This window comes from Entelurus aequoreus, linkage group LG12 (assembly GCF_033978785.1).
Source record: "Entelurus aequoreus isolate RoL-2023_Sb linkage group LG12, RoL_Eaeq_v1.1, whole genome shotgun sequence".
NCBI lineage: Eukaryota > Metazoa > Chordata > Actinopteri > Syngnathiformes > Syngnathidae > Entelurus > Entelurus aequoreus.
Genome location: NC_084742.1, coordinates 27,540,215 through 27,557,148, shown reverse-complemented (window position 1 = coordinate 27,557,148; position 16,934 = coordinate 27,540,215). Strand labels below are relative to the sequence as shown.

At 41.2% G+C, this 16,934-nt stretch overlaps 1 protein-coding gene across 1 annotated transcript in view; it reads right to left on the bottom strand.

Annotated features, from left to right (window-relative positions):
• efnb3b (ephrin-B3b) overlaps nucleotides 1–16,934 on the bottom strand; it is a 159,879-nt gene that overhangs the window by 73,947 nt on the left and 68,998 nt on the right. The window contains exon 2 of the mRNA XM_062065385.1: nucleotides 5,604–5,893. Coding sequence (XP_061921369.1) covers nucleotides 5,604–5,893 — 290 coding nt within the window. The remainder of the gene's footprint in view (nucleotides 1–5,603; nucleotides 5,894–16,934) is intronic.

The window sequence follows — 16,934 nt, the reverse complement described above, 5'->3', positions numbered from 1 at the left end:
ACAAAGATACAAAGAATTGTTGTTGCGACATCCACTGGACACATTTAGAACAGTTGTTACTTTCATTCAAAAATTCCAGATACATTTTATACTTAACAAACTCATCCCGCGGGCCGGATAAAACCTGTTTGCGGGCCTGATCCGGCCCTCTGGCTGTACGTTTGACATCCTTGATTTAAAGCCTTCTCACCCCTTCTGAAGAATAAAACCTTGATCCGCTTGTGTTCCCACTTGACATACCACCTTTATTGTGGGGACATTTCTCCCCGTGTGGACATTTTGGCTAGCTCCTTCACCCTGTTGGCCAGAGCGTGTGTGTTTGGGGTGTTTGTGTGTGACCCGAGGACAGGGGCTTACATAAACTCTGACCTCATGTTATGAGTGAAAACATCCATCAGCGAGTATAACTAATCAATGTTGCCGCTCTTTCTCTCCCCTCTCCGGGGGTGCGGGAAGGAAAAGAATCGCTTTTAATGGGATTGGAGTAATCTGATTACAAAGCGCTGGCATCTGTAATACATTAGTGACCTTCCAAAACAAAGTAATTAGATGAAAAACTTTCTCCACGAGGTTTGCAAATGAAGCCATTAGTACTTGTCCACAACGACGACGGCGGCGCGGTAGCATGCTAACGACACGTGCTAACGAGTGGATTTAAAACTAACGTGTAATAGACTTTGAAATTAACCTCCGCGCGCACGGTTCAACGCGTGTGCAGAGGGAGTCGTGTGACGCCACAGGTTAATTAAACGTATTGATGCACAAGCAAGATGGCTGCCAATCTCTTCTCGTGTGGTCATCTGCGGCTCAGCAGATATGACCCCCCCCCCCTAAAAACGAGTCGTTAGATGAGGGCGTTATTAACGATCTAGCAGCCTCGTTAAGCCAGACACCATAAGCGGCGTTCTTCGTTTGGGACGAGCCCAATTACAGCTCGCATGTCGTTATCAATAAGTTATCAGTGCCAGATGCTCTCCGCTTTAAGCTACTCCGCTCGCCCTCCTCGACTATCCACCTCTCCTAATTCCCAGGTATGAGGGGAAGTGTGTATGTGTGTGTGCGTGTGTGTGACCTCAAGCCTCAATTGATTATGACTGGACCTGTCAATCGATGGGTCTCGGCTGTGCGTGTGGAGATAAAGGTGAGGAAGGTGCTTCACTTTCGGCTGAAAGATAAAGCCGTTGCAAAATAAATACAACAAAATTCTCCTTTTGTTGTTATCATTATTATTAGCGGGGATGGGCCAATACCACTTTTTCATGTCCAATACTGTAAGCTTGTCTATGGACCGATACGGACACCGACCTTGTTGCTATAGCAATACTGTAGATTTGTAAAGCTGCAGGTGCAATTGATAAAGACGGTGAGAAACGTCATTGAACTCAAGAAAGAACTCTAAGTATGGAAGTACCCCTCTGCTCATCGCCGTATTTGCCAACACGCGTCTTCAATAAAAGTAAAAGAGATGTTAATTGGCAGGGCTGTCCCGATATGATGCCGATATTGGAGACTTAAATGTTGGCCGAGACTGATATTTTAATAACCGATATGATATGGTTGATTGGCAACACTAAATTGGCCCTAGTGTGTGAATGTTGTCTGTCTATCTGTGTTGGCCCTGCGATGAGGTGGCGACTTGTCCAGGGTGTACCCCGCCTTCCGCCCGGATGCAGCTGAGATAGGCTCCAGCACCCCCCGTGACCCCGAAAGGGACAAGCGGTAGGAAATGGACAAATGGATGATATGAGCAAGAATTCTCTCTCTCTCTCTCTCTCTCTCTCTCTCTCTCTCTCTCTCTCTCTCTCTCTCTCTCTCTCTCTCTCTCTCTCTCTCTCTCTCTACTACTTGCTGTCCATATCCTACCAAGTCAGACCTACACTGTTCCAATATCCATTTCTCTGTTCTCAATTGTTGATGACTGATGATAACAACCAAACCTAAAATCCCCCCCTCCCCCTCCACACCCCGGATTGTAAATAATGTAAATAATTCAATGGGATTATCTTGTGAGATGACTGTATTATGATGATAGTATATATCTGTATCATAAATCAATTTAAGTGGACCCCGACTTAAACAAGTTGAAAAACTTATTCGGGTGTTACCATTTAGTGGTCACTTGTACGGAATATGTACTTCACTGAGCAACCTACTAATAAAAGTCTCAATCAATCAATCAAATTGTGGTACTTACTTTTGTTATTTTGTAGTGTGGAATGTTGGAAAAAGGCTTAATCAAGTGAAATTATGATGAGGTATGAAAAACACTAAACTTATGACTTATTTTATGCTTATGAAGTGGAGTGTTAATTTCAATTTCCTATCGGTGAAAATAATTAATTAAATTAAGAGCATGATGCAGTAACATTAATGATGCAGACACGTTTGTTAAAGGATTCACTTCTGCCTTGGAGACTTTGTATATGTAAGTAATATGCAACTAGAATTAATCGATACTTGTTTATATTGACAATGTGGTGTTCTCGACTGCAAATCTGTTCAATTAAGGACACTTTGTCATAATCTGGCAGCTCTGCTGCCGCCTATCTCCTTTTTGTTGCGGTACATGGTTAAGCTCTCCAGTGCCATTGCTCAGCGCCAGTAGAATTCCTGATGAAACACCCTTCCAATCGTGTTTGCCTCCTGTGCTTTGGCTCATGTCACGCTCCTCGTCCACTGTGACGTAGTCGCACTGTTTCTATGTCGTCTATCTTTTCCATCATTCATCTCCATTTGGGGTCCTACTCTGGCTAAGCCCATCGTGACACACTTATTATGTATGTTTAGCTTGTGTGCTATTGTGTGCTTGGCGGCTGTGTAGCTGCCAGCTATGTTTACCATTGGTAAATGACTTGACTAAAATACAAAAAGAGACCAACCTTGTGTGCTTATTGGAGAATATTTAAAGTTAAAGTAAAAGTAAAGTACCACTGATAGTCACACACACACACTAGGTGTGGTGAAATTAACCTCTGTTCCACCCCCTGGGAGGTGAGGGGAGCAGTGAGCAGCAGCGGTGGCTGCACTCGGGAATCTTTTTTTGGTGATTTAACCCCCAATTCCAACCCTTGATGCTGAGTGCCAAGCAGGGAGGTAATGGGTCCCATTTTTATAGTCTTTGGTATGACTCGGCCAGGGTTTGAACTCACGACCTACCGATCTCAGGGCGGACACTCCAACCACAAGGCCACTGAGCAGATGTTTACTGGCTGTCCATCTTTGCACAAGTAAACATGCTGAAGGATCGCTTGTATCGGAGATTCTGTCAGAGATTTTAGGTGCAAGACAATTTCAGCAAAACAACAAGTATCGGCTGATATCGGCACAAAAATGGTAATTTATCCAGTTTATTCTTCCTTTTTTATGTATGTCACATTGTTTTCTGCACGTAAAACTATATTTATTCTCTCAAAATGTGTTTTGTGTTCATATTTCTGGTTGTCTGGAACAAATTCAATGGATTTACATTGTTATGGAAAAAATGGTTTCAGTTTTTGTCAAATAGTCATCACGTTTAAATTATGAATGGCCGCCAGTGTTTTCTTCCTTCACCCTTGTTGTTTATCTTTGTGCAAATGTGGCCCAGCTTGTATTTTGACTGAAATATTTATATGACTTTAGAATGCGTGAATGAAAGAAAAAAACGTCGGAAAGGTAAGGCTTCCCGACACAAAGCGACTTTTCTCTCTTCCTGCTGGCTTTTTTTTTTTTGTACTCTCTACAGATGAGAGGAAGCGAACAGAGCGTGTGCACACCTGAGTGCATCCCGCATGCGTGGGAGGAGGGAATCAAACGACTCCCTTTCTCACTCCTGAGGTGGTTTTGCATCCTGTTTGCACTAAAAACCTGCTCTTAAAAAAAACACAAATAAAACAACCCACAGGTTTCTGGCGAGGTTTACCAGAACGCTCCATCCCGTGTGATCGCTCCTCGCCTTGATGACCTCATCACCGGGTCCTGAAGCGGTCTGAACAAGCTGCTACGAATCAAGCAAAAACAAACCGCTTTTTTCGCCGTTTGCGGTGACTGCAAAGTCTGACAGGAACAATAAACATGCCCGTGGCTGGGTACAGCTGCAGCGCACGACAAAACACACGCACACAAACATACACACTTGAAATGACACAAGACAAACTGGAACCAGACCTCCCCCGATAGGTCTGGCTTTGGATCAGAACCAAACTGCACACATTAGATATTACATACCTTACACATATTCCTGTATTTTGACATTATGATCAATGCATTTATATTAGAACTTCTCCCTCACTCATTGCTGTCTTTGCCAACAAGATTCTCCAACAAAAGTAAAAGTGATTTTAAATGTTCATTTATTTGCTCAGCTACCGTATTTTCTGGGCTATAGAGCGCACCAATTTAAGTCGCACCCACCAAATTTTAGAAGAAAATTATATTTTTACATATATTAGCCACCTGGGACTATAGGCCGCAGGTATATCGGTAAGAAAGATTTTTCTTTCAAACAGCTGATCAAACAAAACTAAAACAATACAAAAAGAATGTCGCAGTAAGTTAATAATACTAACACAGACACTTTACGACTAAATGTGTTAGCATTTTCGCTAGTGCTATCGACGCTAGCTCGATTACATTACGATAGCACATACAAATATGCATGAAAACACTCCTACAGACATCACAGATGAGACGGTTTAGAATGTATGAATTGTTTTGGTTACATTGTAAAACTTACAATTGTTGGTTAGAGTAATGAATGACGATTCCTTTTGAACAGAAACGCTATGTACAATTTTGCTTACGGTTCAGGGCATGAAACACGGAAATATATTTTCAACCCGCAGCACCTGCAGTGAGAAAACTTGTTTATACGATGGCGCCATAGTACAAACAGTAACACAAATTTGTCTTCTAAGACAAACCAAACAGTCTAGTTGCGATCGATTGAATGCCCTGAGATTACAATGACTCGGATGAATGAGAATATCCATAGAAACAACTTTATTAAAACTATTTGTTTAATACAAAACACTATTGCGGTTAGTAAAGAAAAATCCATAAATTAGCCGTACCGCAGGATTCAAAGCTTAGGAAAAAAGTAACGGCTTATATTCCGGAAACACAGTATATGTATTTTACTTTGTTTTCAGCATGTACAACTGTAATTAATCTCTATAAAAGTGTTTTGAGGTCATATTTTGGGGTGTCTGGATTGCAGTCATTGGATTACTTGTATGTAAACATTTTTATCAACATATCTATTTTTATTTGAAAAAGTGTTTCTAACTACCTTAACGTTTTCATTTTTGTGCAATCAAACAAACAAATACCAATCAAGACTGCAATAAAAAGGGCATTCTTTACGCCACTGCCCTCGCTTATTGCCCATAGTCTGGATCACACAAGGACCTCGTTAGTCTTAAACGCACCCGCACAATCTCAACGACCATCAGAGTGATAAACAAACACACTCCAGCACAATCAGAAATCAAGCGTGCAATCACAACAAAGCCTTGATCACGCCACACACACACACACACACACACACACACACACACACACACACACACACACACACACACACACACACACACACACACACACACACACACACGTTTACTCACCGATGATGTAGTAGTCGTGCATGCTCTTGAACTCGTGGCCCCACAGGTTGGGCGAGAACTCCTGGAACTTGATGGTGAAGCGGCGTTCTCGCGTAGGCTCGTCGCACGTCAGCACGATGTTGGGCGCGCCCATTACCTCGCAGCGGTCTGCCTGCTCCCGCGACGACACCAAGTACAGCTTGTAGAACTCGTACTCTGGCGTGGAGCGAGCCGTGTCCAGCGGGGGACAGATCAGGTCCAGCCGGTCGCCGATCTGAGGGTAGAGGATGTAGCCCTTATCATCCAGGAACCTGGGTAGTAGACAGAAAGAGAGTTAAGTGTTGTTTCTTCAAAGAAAATTGCCATCCGAGTTTTTTCCTTTAATTGGAGTATACAGTCAATCAAGTAAGCCCATGTTAGCTTGCTAGGCTAACAGCGGAAGCCACAGCCCAGAGCGCTTTCTTTGGTAGGGTCTAGTTTTGGGCATTGAGCATCAGGCATCGATGGGAGCCGGGTTTTACATTCCGATTCTGCCGGAATCGTCGAGATTTTTTTTAAATTTGATTCCTATTTTCGGTTCCCAGTCCGCCAAATGGAAGAAATAACTGCCACAGAGCAACTAACTGTCTATCGCCATACACCGTGTGCAACTGCTCCCCAAAGTCAATAATCCCCCATTCCAGCATTTAAACTACTGTAAATTCCAAACTAGAAACTGCTACTTTCTTCCTACGCTTTGAACCATGCGGTTTATAAAACGATGCAACTAATTTATGGATTATTCTTCGCTAAAAACCATAATGTTTTGTGTTCAATAGTTTTCATTAAACACCAGCAGACACACTGAAAAGGTATGTCGTTGTGGCTTGTGCTGGCCTTTGAGACACTTAGGATAAAGGGCTTCATGAATAAACTTTGACTGATTGATTGATATGTTATTGTTTTTGCTATGACGCCATCTTTTGTACGAGGTTGGTCACTGCAGGTGTTGGAGGCTGAAAAGGTACTTCCCGTTTTAATGCTTTCAACCAAAAGTATAACCGTTCATAGCGTTTCTGCTCGAAATGATTATTTATTCATCACTCCAAGCAAAGTTTGTAAGTTTTACAATTTGACTAAAATAATTTATACTTACTAAACCGTCCTGTGTGATGTCAGTAGGAGTGTTTTTATGCATGATTGTACGTAATCAAGTTAGCGTCGTTACCATTAGCTAATATTCTAACACAGTAATGAGTGTTTGTGTTAGTATTATTAACTTACAATTACATTCTTTTTGTATTGTTTCAGTTTCAATAATTCCTTAGTAAATTCACCAAAATGTCAAGATGGAGTTATTGAGTCTGTTTAGCTGATTGGAGAGCTAGCTTCCGCAATTAGTGGGTCCATGACGATGACTTCGGTTTTGTTTGATCAGGCATTTTACTGCCGTGTTGCAGACACCGTTTGTGAACAATTAATGTATGTAAATAAAAATGTACAAAATATTTCTGTGTAAGTAACTCATTTCACAACTTATATACAGTATCTGCAGCTTATAGTCCGGATGGGCTAATAAATGGAAAAATATTTATTTATTCAAAAATTTGGTGGGTGTGGCTTATATATGCTATGTATTATTATCACTGGAGGACTGAAAGACATGTTACTCATCAAGGAAAAACAAGCAAGAGTAGGGAAGCTAAAAGCTAAGATAGCCGTAAAAGCTTGCTTGAAAATGCACAAGAAAAAAGTGCTGAGTAAAGTTCAAGACGTGTAGTTAAAGTGCAAAGTGCAAGTACAAATATTTATCTACTGGTTGAAAATAAAAATAAAAATACAAAAAAACACTATCGACAGGTATTGGGAAGCGGAATCAAAATGAATAACCAGCTTTGGTACCAGAAACGTCCGAATTCAACTATGCCTTAGCCTAGTGGGGTCTTCATGGACAAAAACAACAAAAAAGCCAGCGATGTGTTTAGGCTAAGTATCGTGCTGCAATTGGCTGAGCGAACGCTCTGTGACAGATGCCATCAAGAGGCCCCCAGCTGCTTTCCCCATCTCTCCGCTGTACTGTTTTGTCCATGTAATATACACAATCACTAAGCACAAACACATGAGGCATCAAAGGACATCAAAATTAAAGGTGACGTCTTCATTAGAATCCATGTGTTAGGATTTTTAAGAATCTAACTAATTTCAACAAAAGTGCCTTCTGAGAAGTCGCTGCTTCACTTCAGGTCACTTTGGGTTATCAGGCGACAATCAGACTGAAGAGCCAGGGGGCCTCGGTGTCACTCAGCACATCGTTGACCTCCTCTCATGAGCCAGAATCAGCACACACACGCTTTATTTTTAGTCCGGGGCCCAAACATGGCCGTGCTTCCTCAGGCCTCACACACATACACAGGACCCACATGGATGCCCTCCACGAAACACTCTTATAATAACAAGCGCTTTTTATTTCCTGCACCAAGCATTCACAGAGAGTCGTATCTGGAAGGTACCGTGAGTCACACTTGAGCTGCACTGCACGAAGGCAAAACACACACACATACACACACACAGATACGCTCACACACATTCACAAGGGAGGATGTGAGGAGTTGAAAGTTAAAATGCCAACAGGCTGCAAAAAAAAGAAAAAAAAAAGATTCAGTGCAGTGGAGAATGTGTATGTAATATCATTATGCAAAAGTGCCTTTTTAATGATGTTCTAACAGCAAAATGTGTCCCTACAGCCTGTTTATGAGCACCAGATGTGAGAAGAATCGATATCATCTCACTTGCCTGCTCCACTGTTGAGAGAAGAGGCGCTCAAACACTCGCTTGAAGAAAAACCTTCATCTTCGACAAAATGCTTCGCTACACATCCTAAAATCAAGATCTGCAAACCATTTAAATGAACATAATATTTTTATTTTGAGGGGGTACATTTCTCTGCACACTTTAATGTGCAGTAATAATTTAATACTATTGAATGGAGTCAAACACTGGTGCCAGGTGGAAAACCGCCGCTCACATCCTTTAGACTGCCAACAAGCTTCTTAACTGGCTTTCTGGCACTGCCTTCTTGCCAACATGACATTATTTGACCAATTGACCAATCAACTGTCAGATGCGAGACAAGAGCGGGTGGCGATCATTCACAGGTTGGTGTTACCGCACTTTTTGTGTCTTTTTACGCATTGAAATCAGAAAGGACGCGCATTTACGGAAGTCTGCGCGTCCCCGGGATGCAGATTTTTTTTTTTTAACGACCCTGCCTACTCCGGGTCAAAACTCGCTTGTTTTTTTAACCATTATTGCTTTTCGCCGGTGTTTTGTTTTGTTTATATTGCCAAAAATGTGATTGCCTGCCAACAATGTATTTCCTTCGCGGGAGCGCGAGGATGAGGAAATACTCCCGACAAGTTTGTGAAGTTTGACATCCAATTTAGACCCGCAAATGGTGAGAAAGACACAAAAAGACACTTGGTTGCACCCCCATTTTGTCTTTGCGAGGATTATGAGTCATTCTTCATCTAAACGGGAATATAACCACATCCTATCAGTTCACATCCCGGTGGGAGCAGACATTGTACAGTAAGCGATGTCTTCTTTCGTTGGTTCTCATGAAGTCTGCAGTGAGTAGAAACCAGTGACGTTGTCGAAGGAAAAAGCGAACGTTGTGATGCATTTGTGAAACAAATGCACCGCGTATGCTTAAAGTGATCAAAATATGTCAATATTGCATGCTATTATAAATGTGCCTGTTACTACATTACATATTAAATGTAGCATTTAATTCTTCAGACCACACCCTGTGTAATCAAGCCAATTGTGTACAGCCGATATGGGCATCTACATCAACAATATGATTTGCCTGTGTAGCTGGAAAGGACCAAAAAAAAAAAAAAAAATAATAATAATAATAATAATAATAATAATAATAATAATAACAAGCATATCAAGTAGTGTATATGTAAAATACACAATAGCGCTTCTTGAAGACAAACACTCTGTTAAAGACGCTGCGCAGATAAACACAGCTCATTAGCATTAAAAAATGGTGTGTTCCAAAAAGTACTTTTAAATTGTCTGAATTCTAACACCAGGGCTATATTTAGGACAAAATACTTCCAACACACTGCAGTGAAAAGTGCATTGGCATGGGACCTTTAAACAAATGGTATTACTATTGTTTTTACATTGCCAATCAAAGACATGTTGCACAAAAGAAAACATTTAGCTTTTGAGGAAAGGTTTTTAATGGCGGTCAAGGTGTCCCAATACTTTTGTCCATATCAACTTTCTTGAGAGTCCTGCGCAACATTTCATCTTCCTTTCACGTCGCTTTTACTTTTTTCCCTCCCCCACCGTCGTCAACAATGGGGCCATTCATGTGGCCACGCTTTGAAACACGGTGTGTGTGTGTGTGTGTGTGTGTGTGTGTGTGTGTGTGTGTGTGTGTGTGTGTGTGTGCGTGGAGGGGGGGTGTCGTAAGGGCGCAGAGGTGAAACTGATGGAGGTTTTTTGCTGGAGAGTGTTAGAAATAAAGAAAGGAGGCTTCCTTTCTTCTCTGGGCTGAAACATCATTTTTTTCACCCCGCTTTGACCTCTGCGACCCGCTCCCCTTGCGGCCCCCGCCTCAAGAGTCCGCCCCTATACCTTCAAATAAAAATAAAAAAACTTTTATACTTCCCAGCTGCCCCTCCACACATTTAAAGATATTCCAAAAACGGTGCACCCTTTTTCTTCTTGACAGACAGCCTGAAGACGTCCAAAATTCCACAGCGGGAATCCGAGCCGAGTCCGAAACTGAGCACACAGGTGTATCGAACACACAGGTGCATCTCCAATCACGACAGCCTTTGAACGTATCACACAACCTGGCAGGAGGCAAAGCTAGAAAAGCATGTACAGCAGGAAGGGGACTCATGGCACCATTCGTCACGGTTTACCTGACACATGACACGTGACAAATTGGAGGGGGTTACACTTTTGTAGCCATTCCAACTTTGACCAAAGTGTCAGTTGCTATGTAGAGTGGCGCTTTCCATCATTTTCGGCAGACTGCATTGCAAATTGATGAACACCCCCACCTTCCTCTTTGGTGAGATCCACCCAGGAAGTTAAAGTTAAAGTTAAAGTACCACTGATAGTCACACACACACTAGGTGTGGTGAAATTATCCTCTGCATTTGACCCATCCCCTTGCTCCACCCCCTGGGAGGTGAGGGGAGCAGTGAGCAGCAGCGGTGGCCGCGCTCGGGAATCATTTTGGTGATTTAATCCCCAATTCCATCCCTTGATGCTGAGTGCCAAGCAGGGAGGTAATGGGTCCCATTTTTATAGTCTTTGGAATGACTCAGTTTGAACTCCCGACCTACCGATCTCAGGGCGGACACTCTAACCACGAGGCCACTGAGCAGGAATGGGGCCATATGAATACCTTCCCTACTGTATCTATCAGGGAACAATAAATGATGGCGACGCTCTCCTCTTTAGATTGCTGGCGTCCTGTCGGCATAAAGCTGTCGGCTCTAATCTCATGGTGGAATCGCACGCTCACATCTAATGTACACAACACACCGTGGCTAAGGCACAGCAGGAGAGCGCGCTTTTAAAGGCCGGCAAAGAACTCACCCACAGGAGGCAAACCTACACACACGCTGGGCTGCAACACCTGCAGGCTGTCTAGTAGCCACCAGCAAACATATCCACAAAAAAATACCTTCCCCACACATCTCCTGGAATAATAATAACAATAGAAATAGAATGTCTAGTCTAGTGCATGCGTGACTCTTACGTTCCACGTAGTGGTGGTTTGTTTGTGTTTCATCCCCGATTGTTTCTACAGGTCACACTCATTCACCGCCTCTGCTGACAATTAACCGGGTTCCTGTTCCCAGCTGCTTTTCATTTCACCTGTTAATCAGCCAGCCAATCCCGGTCCACCGTTCATCCTCCCATCCTGCTTAAAACCACCTGCTCACCACTGGATCATGTGGATTTTTTTTCTGCCATGCTGTGTTTTTTTACCTTTCAACTGTCCGTGTTTTGTAAGTATCTGTTTAGGCCCTGTTTACACCAAGCCGGATAAGGTTATCCAGGGTGAATCACACCTAACCTTATCCGTGTCCACACACAACAATGCCACCGTTTAAGACCCCCGGCCCCCTCCGTCCGCCGGCGCAACGCGACCAAGTGCGCATGCACAGAAAAAAACACCTGAGCGTCCTCTGCTCCAATCTGTCTAGTACAGGGGTCGGCAACCCAAAATGTTGAAAGAGCCATATTGGACCAAAAATACAAAAACAAATCTGTCTGGAGCCGCAAAAATTAAGCCATATTACATGTGTCATGAGATATAAATTGAATTAAGAGGACTTAAATGAAACTAAATGACCTCAAATATAGCTACAAATGAGGCATAATGATGCAATATGTACATGTCGCTAGCCTAAATAGCATGTTAGCATCGATTAGCTTGCAGTCATGCAGTGACCAAATGTGTCTGATTAGCACTCCGTACAAGTCAATAACATCAACAAAACTCACCTTTGTGCACTCACGCACAACGTTGGAAGTGTGGCGGACAAAATGAGACAGGAAAAAGTGGCATAAAACACGTCCTAGAAAGTCGGAGAAAGTTAAACATGTAAACAAACTATACGGTGAGTTCAAGGGCCGCCAAAATAAGTAGGACAAAGCGGCGCTCGCAAAATACTCGAATGAGTGTGCTTTATAACAATTAGGGAGGTTTGTGTCATGTTTGTCCTCCTACAGAAACCATACTAAAACAAAAAAATAGATTTTTTTTCCCCTCATCTTTTTCCATTCTTCATACATTTTAGAAAAATCTCCAGAGAGCCACTAGGGCGGCGCTAAAGAGCCGCATGCGGCTCTAGAGCCGCGGGTTGCCGACCCCCGGTCTAGTAGATGACTTTTCTTCACTGTGAAGTTCTTTAAAAGAGCTATATTGTAAATTGTTTGCTGTGCATTTTACATTTTGTTTGCTGTGTTTTGTGTGCAAGTTTTTCAATTAAAACGTATCTCCTTTGAACAATATCCAGTGTTGTGGTATTTCAATGAACTAGAATCCAGTGTGCTGTGGGGCCCTATTGTAGTGAATCACACCTGAGACATCATAAATTAATCAAATCTTTAATGGACATGAGAAAGTAGACAATGCGATAAAGAACATTTTACAACAATTACAACAATTCATCTGGACAGAGAATACCCAAAGTATTGTTGTTGTGGGTTAACTCCGCCGTTGGGGTATTCTTTCGTGAGATATGGCGTCAGGGGATAAGCTGGGTCACCCAAAATAAAAAAAGGGACCGGATCTTCATCTTTCAGCAGTTGTTTGGGACACGAGAAGATGGTTACATCTTTCAGCTGCGCGCAAATGGCGGAGTTAGCGAAGATCACGCACGCTGCCTGGCCATTTCACAGTCACATCCATAAAGCAACATTTATAGTCACACACTGCCTGTATCACATCCACGGGAGGAAAGGACCAAGTTTTTCGGTAAATAGAATCACAGCTGACCCGAACATTCGAAAATTCTCTTGTCGTCTGAGAAATGTTGTATCCGAAATAGCTGCAATCGCCCGTTGACTTCTCTTAAGGTATTGATTTGTGATTTCCAAAAGCGCCTGTACATGTACAAGAAGGAGAAACACGGGCATGTCTGGATGATCCGCCTCCATCTTTGTTATGAAGCTGCCTATGGCGCGTTCTTTCTGATGTCTCTTCCTGTGTGGGGCGCGGTCTTTCTGACGTCACTTCCTCTCCGAACTCACTTTGTAAACGATCAATGAGTCCATACAAAGCTAAGTGCCGGAGATTCAAAAAATACACGTCTGACTTACCCGTGTAAACATTTGTCCGAGGAAGGGGGACCTTAAACGCTGGTGTAGTGTGGATGAAACGGGGCTTAGGCTAAATAATTATTTGTTTAAGGGGTAAAACGACTTAGTGTAGACATGGCCTTAGTGTGCAGCCTATTCTTGGGAAAGATTAGACAGAGGCCTCTATACACTACACATGTAGGACTTGCTTGTGTATAGAGACACCAGGCTTAGTGGTGGCTGTCACCCTTGCACGTTTAGGACTCCCTCTTTGGCTCGAGTAGTTAGGTAGGTTTTTGGTAAATACTAATTAAATAGCTTTAATTAGTAAGCTTACCTTTTTTTTGTCAGAGGTAGGATTGTACGGTATACCGGTATTAGTATAGTACAGCGATACTAATGAATCATATTCGGTACTATACCACCTCTGAAAAGTACTGGTCCGCCCCCGTCGTCGTCACGTCGTGTCATTGCTGGTTTACAAGCAGACAAGCATGTTCGGCAGTGCACAATCACGGAGTACTTACAAGCAGACACAGTGTGTAGACAGAAAAGGGACAACGGACATATTTTGGCTTAAAAACTAATGATAAAGGTGAAGTTATAACACTGAAACGCCCTCAGGAAGAGGTGCTTTAAGACATGGCTAGCTAGCTAGCGGCTAACGTCCATCCGCCGTCGGCAGTGTTTTAGCTACTTCTAAATCACTAATCCTCACCTGCATGGCGACAAATAAAGTATGTTTCTTACAAGTATCATCCCTGCAGGACGGGGAATAGCTAAACATGTTTCACTACTCACCGTAGCTCACCGGCGTCAAATGTAAACAAACGCCATTAGTGGATCTACACCTGACATCCACTGTAATGATATCAAGTACAGGAGCGTATCTAGTCGACACTACTATGATTACATCGATTTTTTTTGGCATCACAAAATCTTCTTTCGGGTTTTTTTAAATTTATATTTTGTTTATAAACTCAGGAAATACGTCCTTGGACACATGAGGACTTTGAATATGACCAATGTATGATCCTGTAACTACTTGGTATCGGATTGATACCCAAATGTGTGGTGTCATCCAAAACTAATGTAAAGCATCCAAACAACAGAAGAATAAGTGATTATTACATTTTAACAGAAGTGTAGATAGAACATGTTGAAAGAGAAAGTAAGCAGATATTAACAGTAAATCAACAAGTAGATTAATAATTAATTTTCTACCACTTGTCCTTAATAATGTTGACAAAATAATAGAATGATAAATGACACAATATGTTACTGCATATGTCAGCAGCTAAACTAGGAGCCTTTGTTTGCTTACTTACTACTAAAAGACAAGTTGTCTTGTATGTTCACTATTTTATTTAAGGACGAACTTGCAATAAGAAACATATGTTTAATGTACTCTAAAAATGTTTGGTAAAATAAAGCCAATAATGCAATTTTTTGTGGTCCCCTTTATTTAGAAAAGTATCAAAGTACCGAAAAGTATCGAAATAATTTAGTACCGGTACCAAAATATTGGTATCGGGACAACACTAGTCAGAGGTGTCTTTTGGTATGTTTTGTTCATTCCTTTGACAGCACTTGTATTCCCAAGCGAGACTAGTGTTGTTTTGTCAACCCCCCACCCCATGCTTACCTTTCAATAACACTAGTTGTATTTTAAATTATTGGCTTTGTTGTCTTTAATATACACCTTATTTTGTTTATACACTTTTATGTTGCGTTCTCCTACGATCCCTAGACCCTGAGTCATCTGGGAACCTAACAGTGACCAAAAAAGTGACTTTTAAAGGAAATATTATTCCAGGCCTGAGCATTTGGACTGGATTGAATCACTCGCAGGAGCGTAGAAAAGACGTGTTAGCAGCTGTTAGCATTTTCCACAGCAATCAGAAGTCTAATGGGGAACATATGCTGGTGAATATGGCATACATCGAAACACGCATTCAATAATCCCTCTTTGACACAACAGTCGCTAGAACAGGACGGAGCCTTTACACCGGATGGAATCCTTTACCTTCTAATGTGTTACCTTTCATAATCGCCGTTTTGCTTATTTGTTTTTTGTGGGCAACTTCCTGGTACGGGATAAAGATTGATATTCACAATCGATTTTCTTTGTGGAGAGATGTGACACAATCCGAGTAGCATCCTGCTTAATTGCGGTGACTGTTTACATTGCTGTCAATGGGAAAACACTGAAAACAGGAAGTTGCCAACCACTACGTAATGCACACTATTGCCACCCTCAGGAATTAAGTTGATTAATTGGACCGAATAGAGCAGCCTGAGAAAAGTAGCTATAGAAAGGCAGAACAAATTCAAACAAATACAAAAAAAAATTGTGCTGTCAATTAATTACATTTTATAATCAAATTAATCACATTTTATAATCAAATTAATCACACTTTCGCATTCAGATTAATCCCGATTAATAACAAGAAGTAGACACAAATGCAATCTTTTTGTCAGGATGTCATACAGAAACATTTTTGTCATGTTTTACTTGAATTTACAGTATATATATATGTAATATATATATTGTATACATTATATAAAAATATAATAATAGTATAATATATCAGTGTATATTATATACTGCGTATATAATATGTAAATATTACATATATGTTATTTTAAATTGCTAGTATGGTACATTTTTAGTCTACTTTATACCTGCATTATCCTTTCCATCCATACCCTTTCCTTCCTTTGTAACTGAGCTACTGTGTGGAACAATTTCCTTTTTGGATCAATAAAGTTTGTCTAAGTCTAATGCACGTCATTTATATTCTCAAAACTTGGTAACAGTTTTATATAAAGTCCAGTCTGTGTATTTTGAAGTAAAACTTGCCAGCGAGCACACCTAAAGTGCACAATTAATCTGAATTTACACATATTTAAAGCAATAATGTTTTGTGATTAATCGCATGAGTTAACATAGACAGGCCGGAAAAAAAACATAGTGAAATTATACATCTTAAAATACATTTTAGTTCAATTGAAATGGGAAAAATGTGATTAGGGATCATTGAAAAAATGATACAAAAAAACAGAAGATTACAAAAATTTAAGGATTACCGTATATCCTGGGCTATAGAGCGGTATTTAAACCGTATCCATCAAATTTTAGAAGAAAAAAATATTTTTACACATATTAGCCGCACCGGACAATTAGACGCAGATTTATACTGGTACGAAATATTTTGTAAATGTTTATTTACTTACCTTAATTGTTTCCAAACGGTACCTGTAACACGGCAGTAAAACGGCTGATCTTACAAAACAGAAGTCATCGTCATGGACCCACTAGCTGCGGAAGCTAGCTCTCCAATCAGCTAAATAGACTCAATAACTCCACAGTGACATTCTGGTAAATCTACAAAACTCAAAAAATACAAAAAGAATGCCATTATCAGTAAATAATACGAACACAGACAGTCATAAACATGTTAGCATATTTGCTAATGCTAGCGTGATTACATTACGATAGCACGTACAAATATGCATGAAAACACT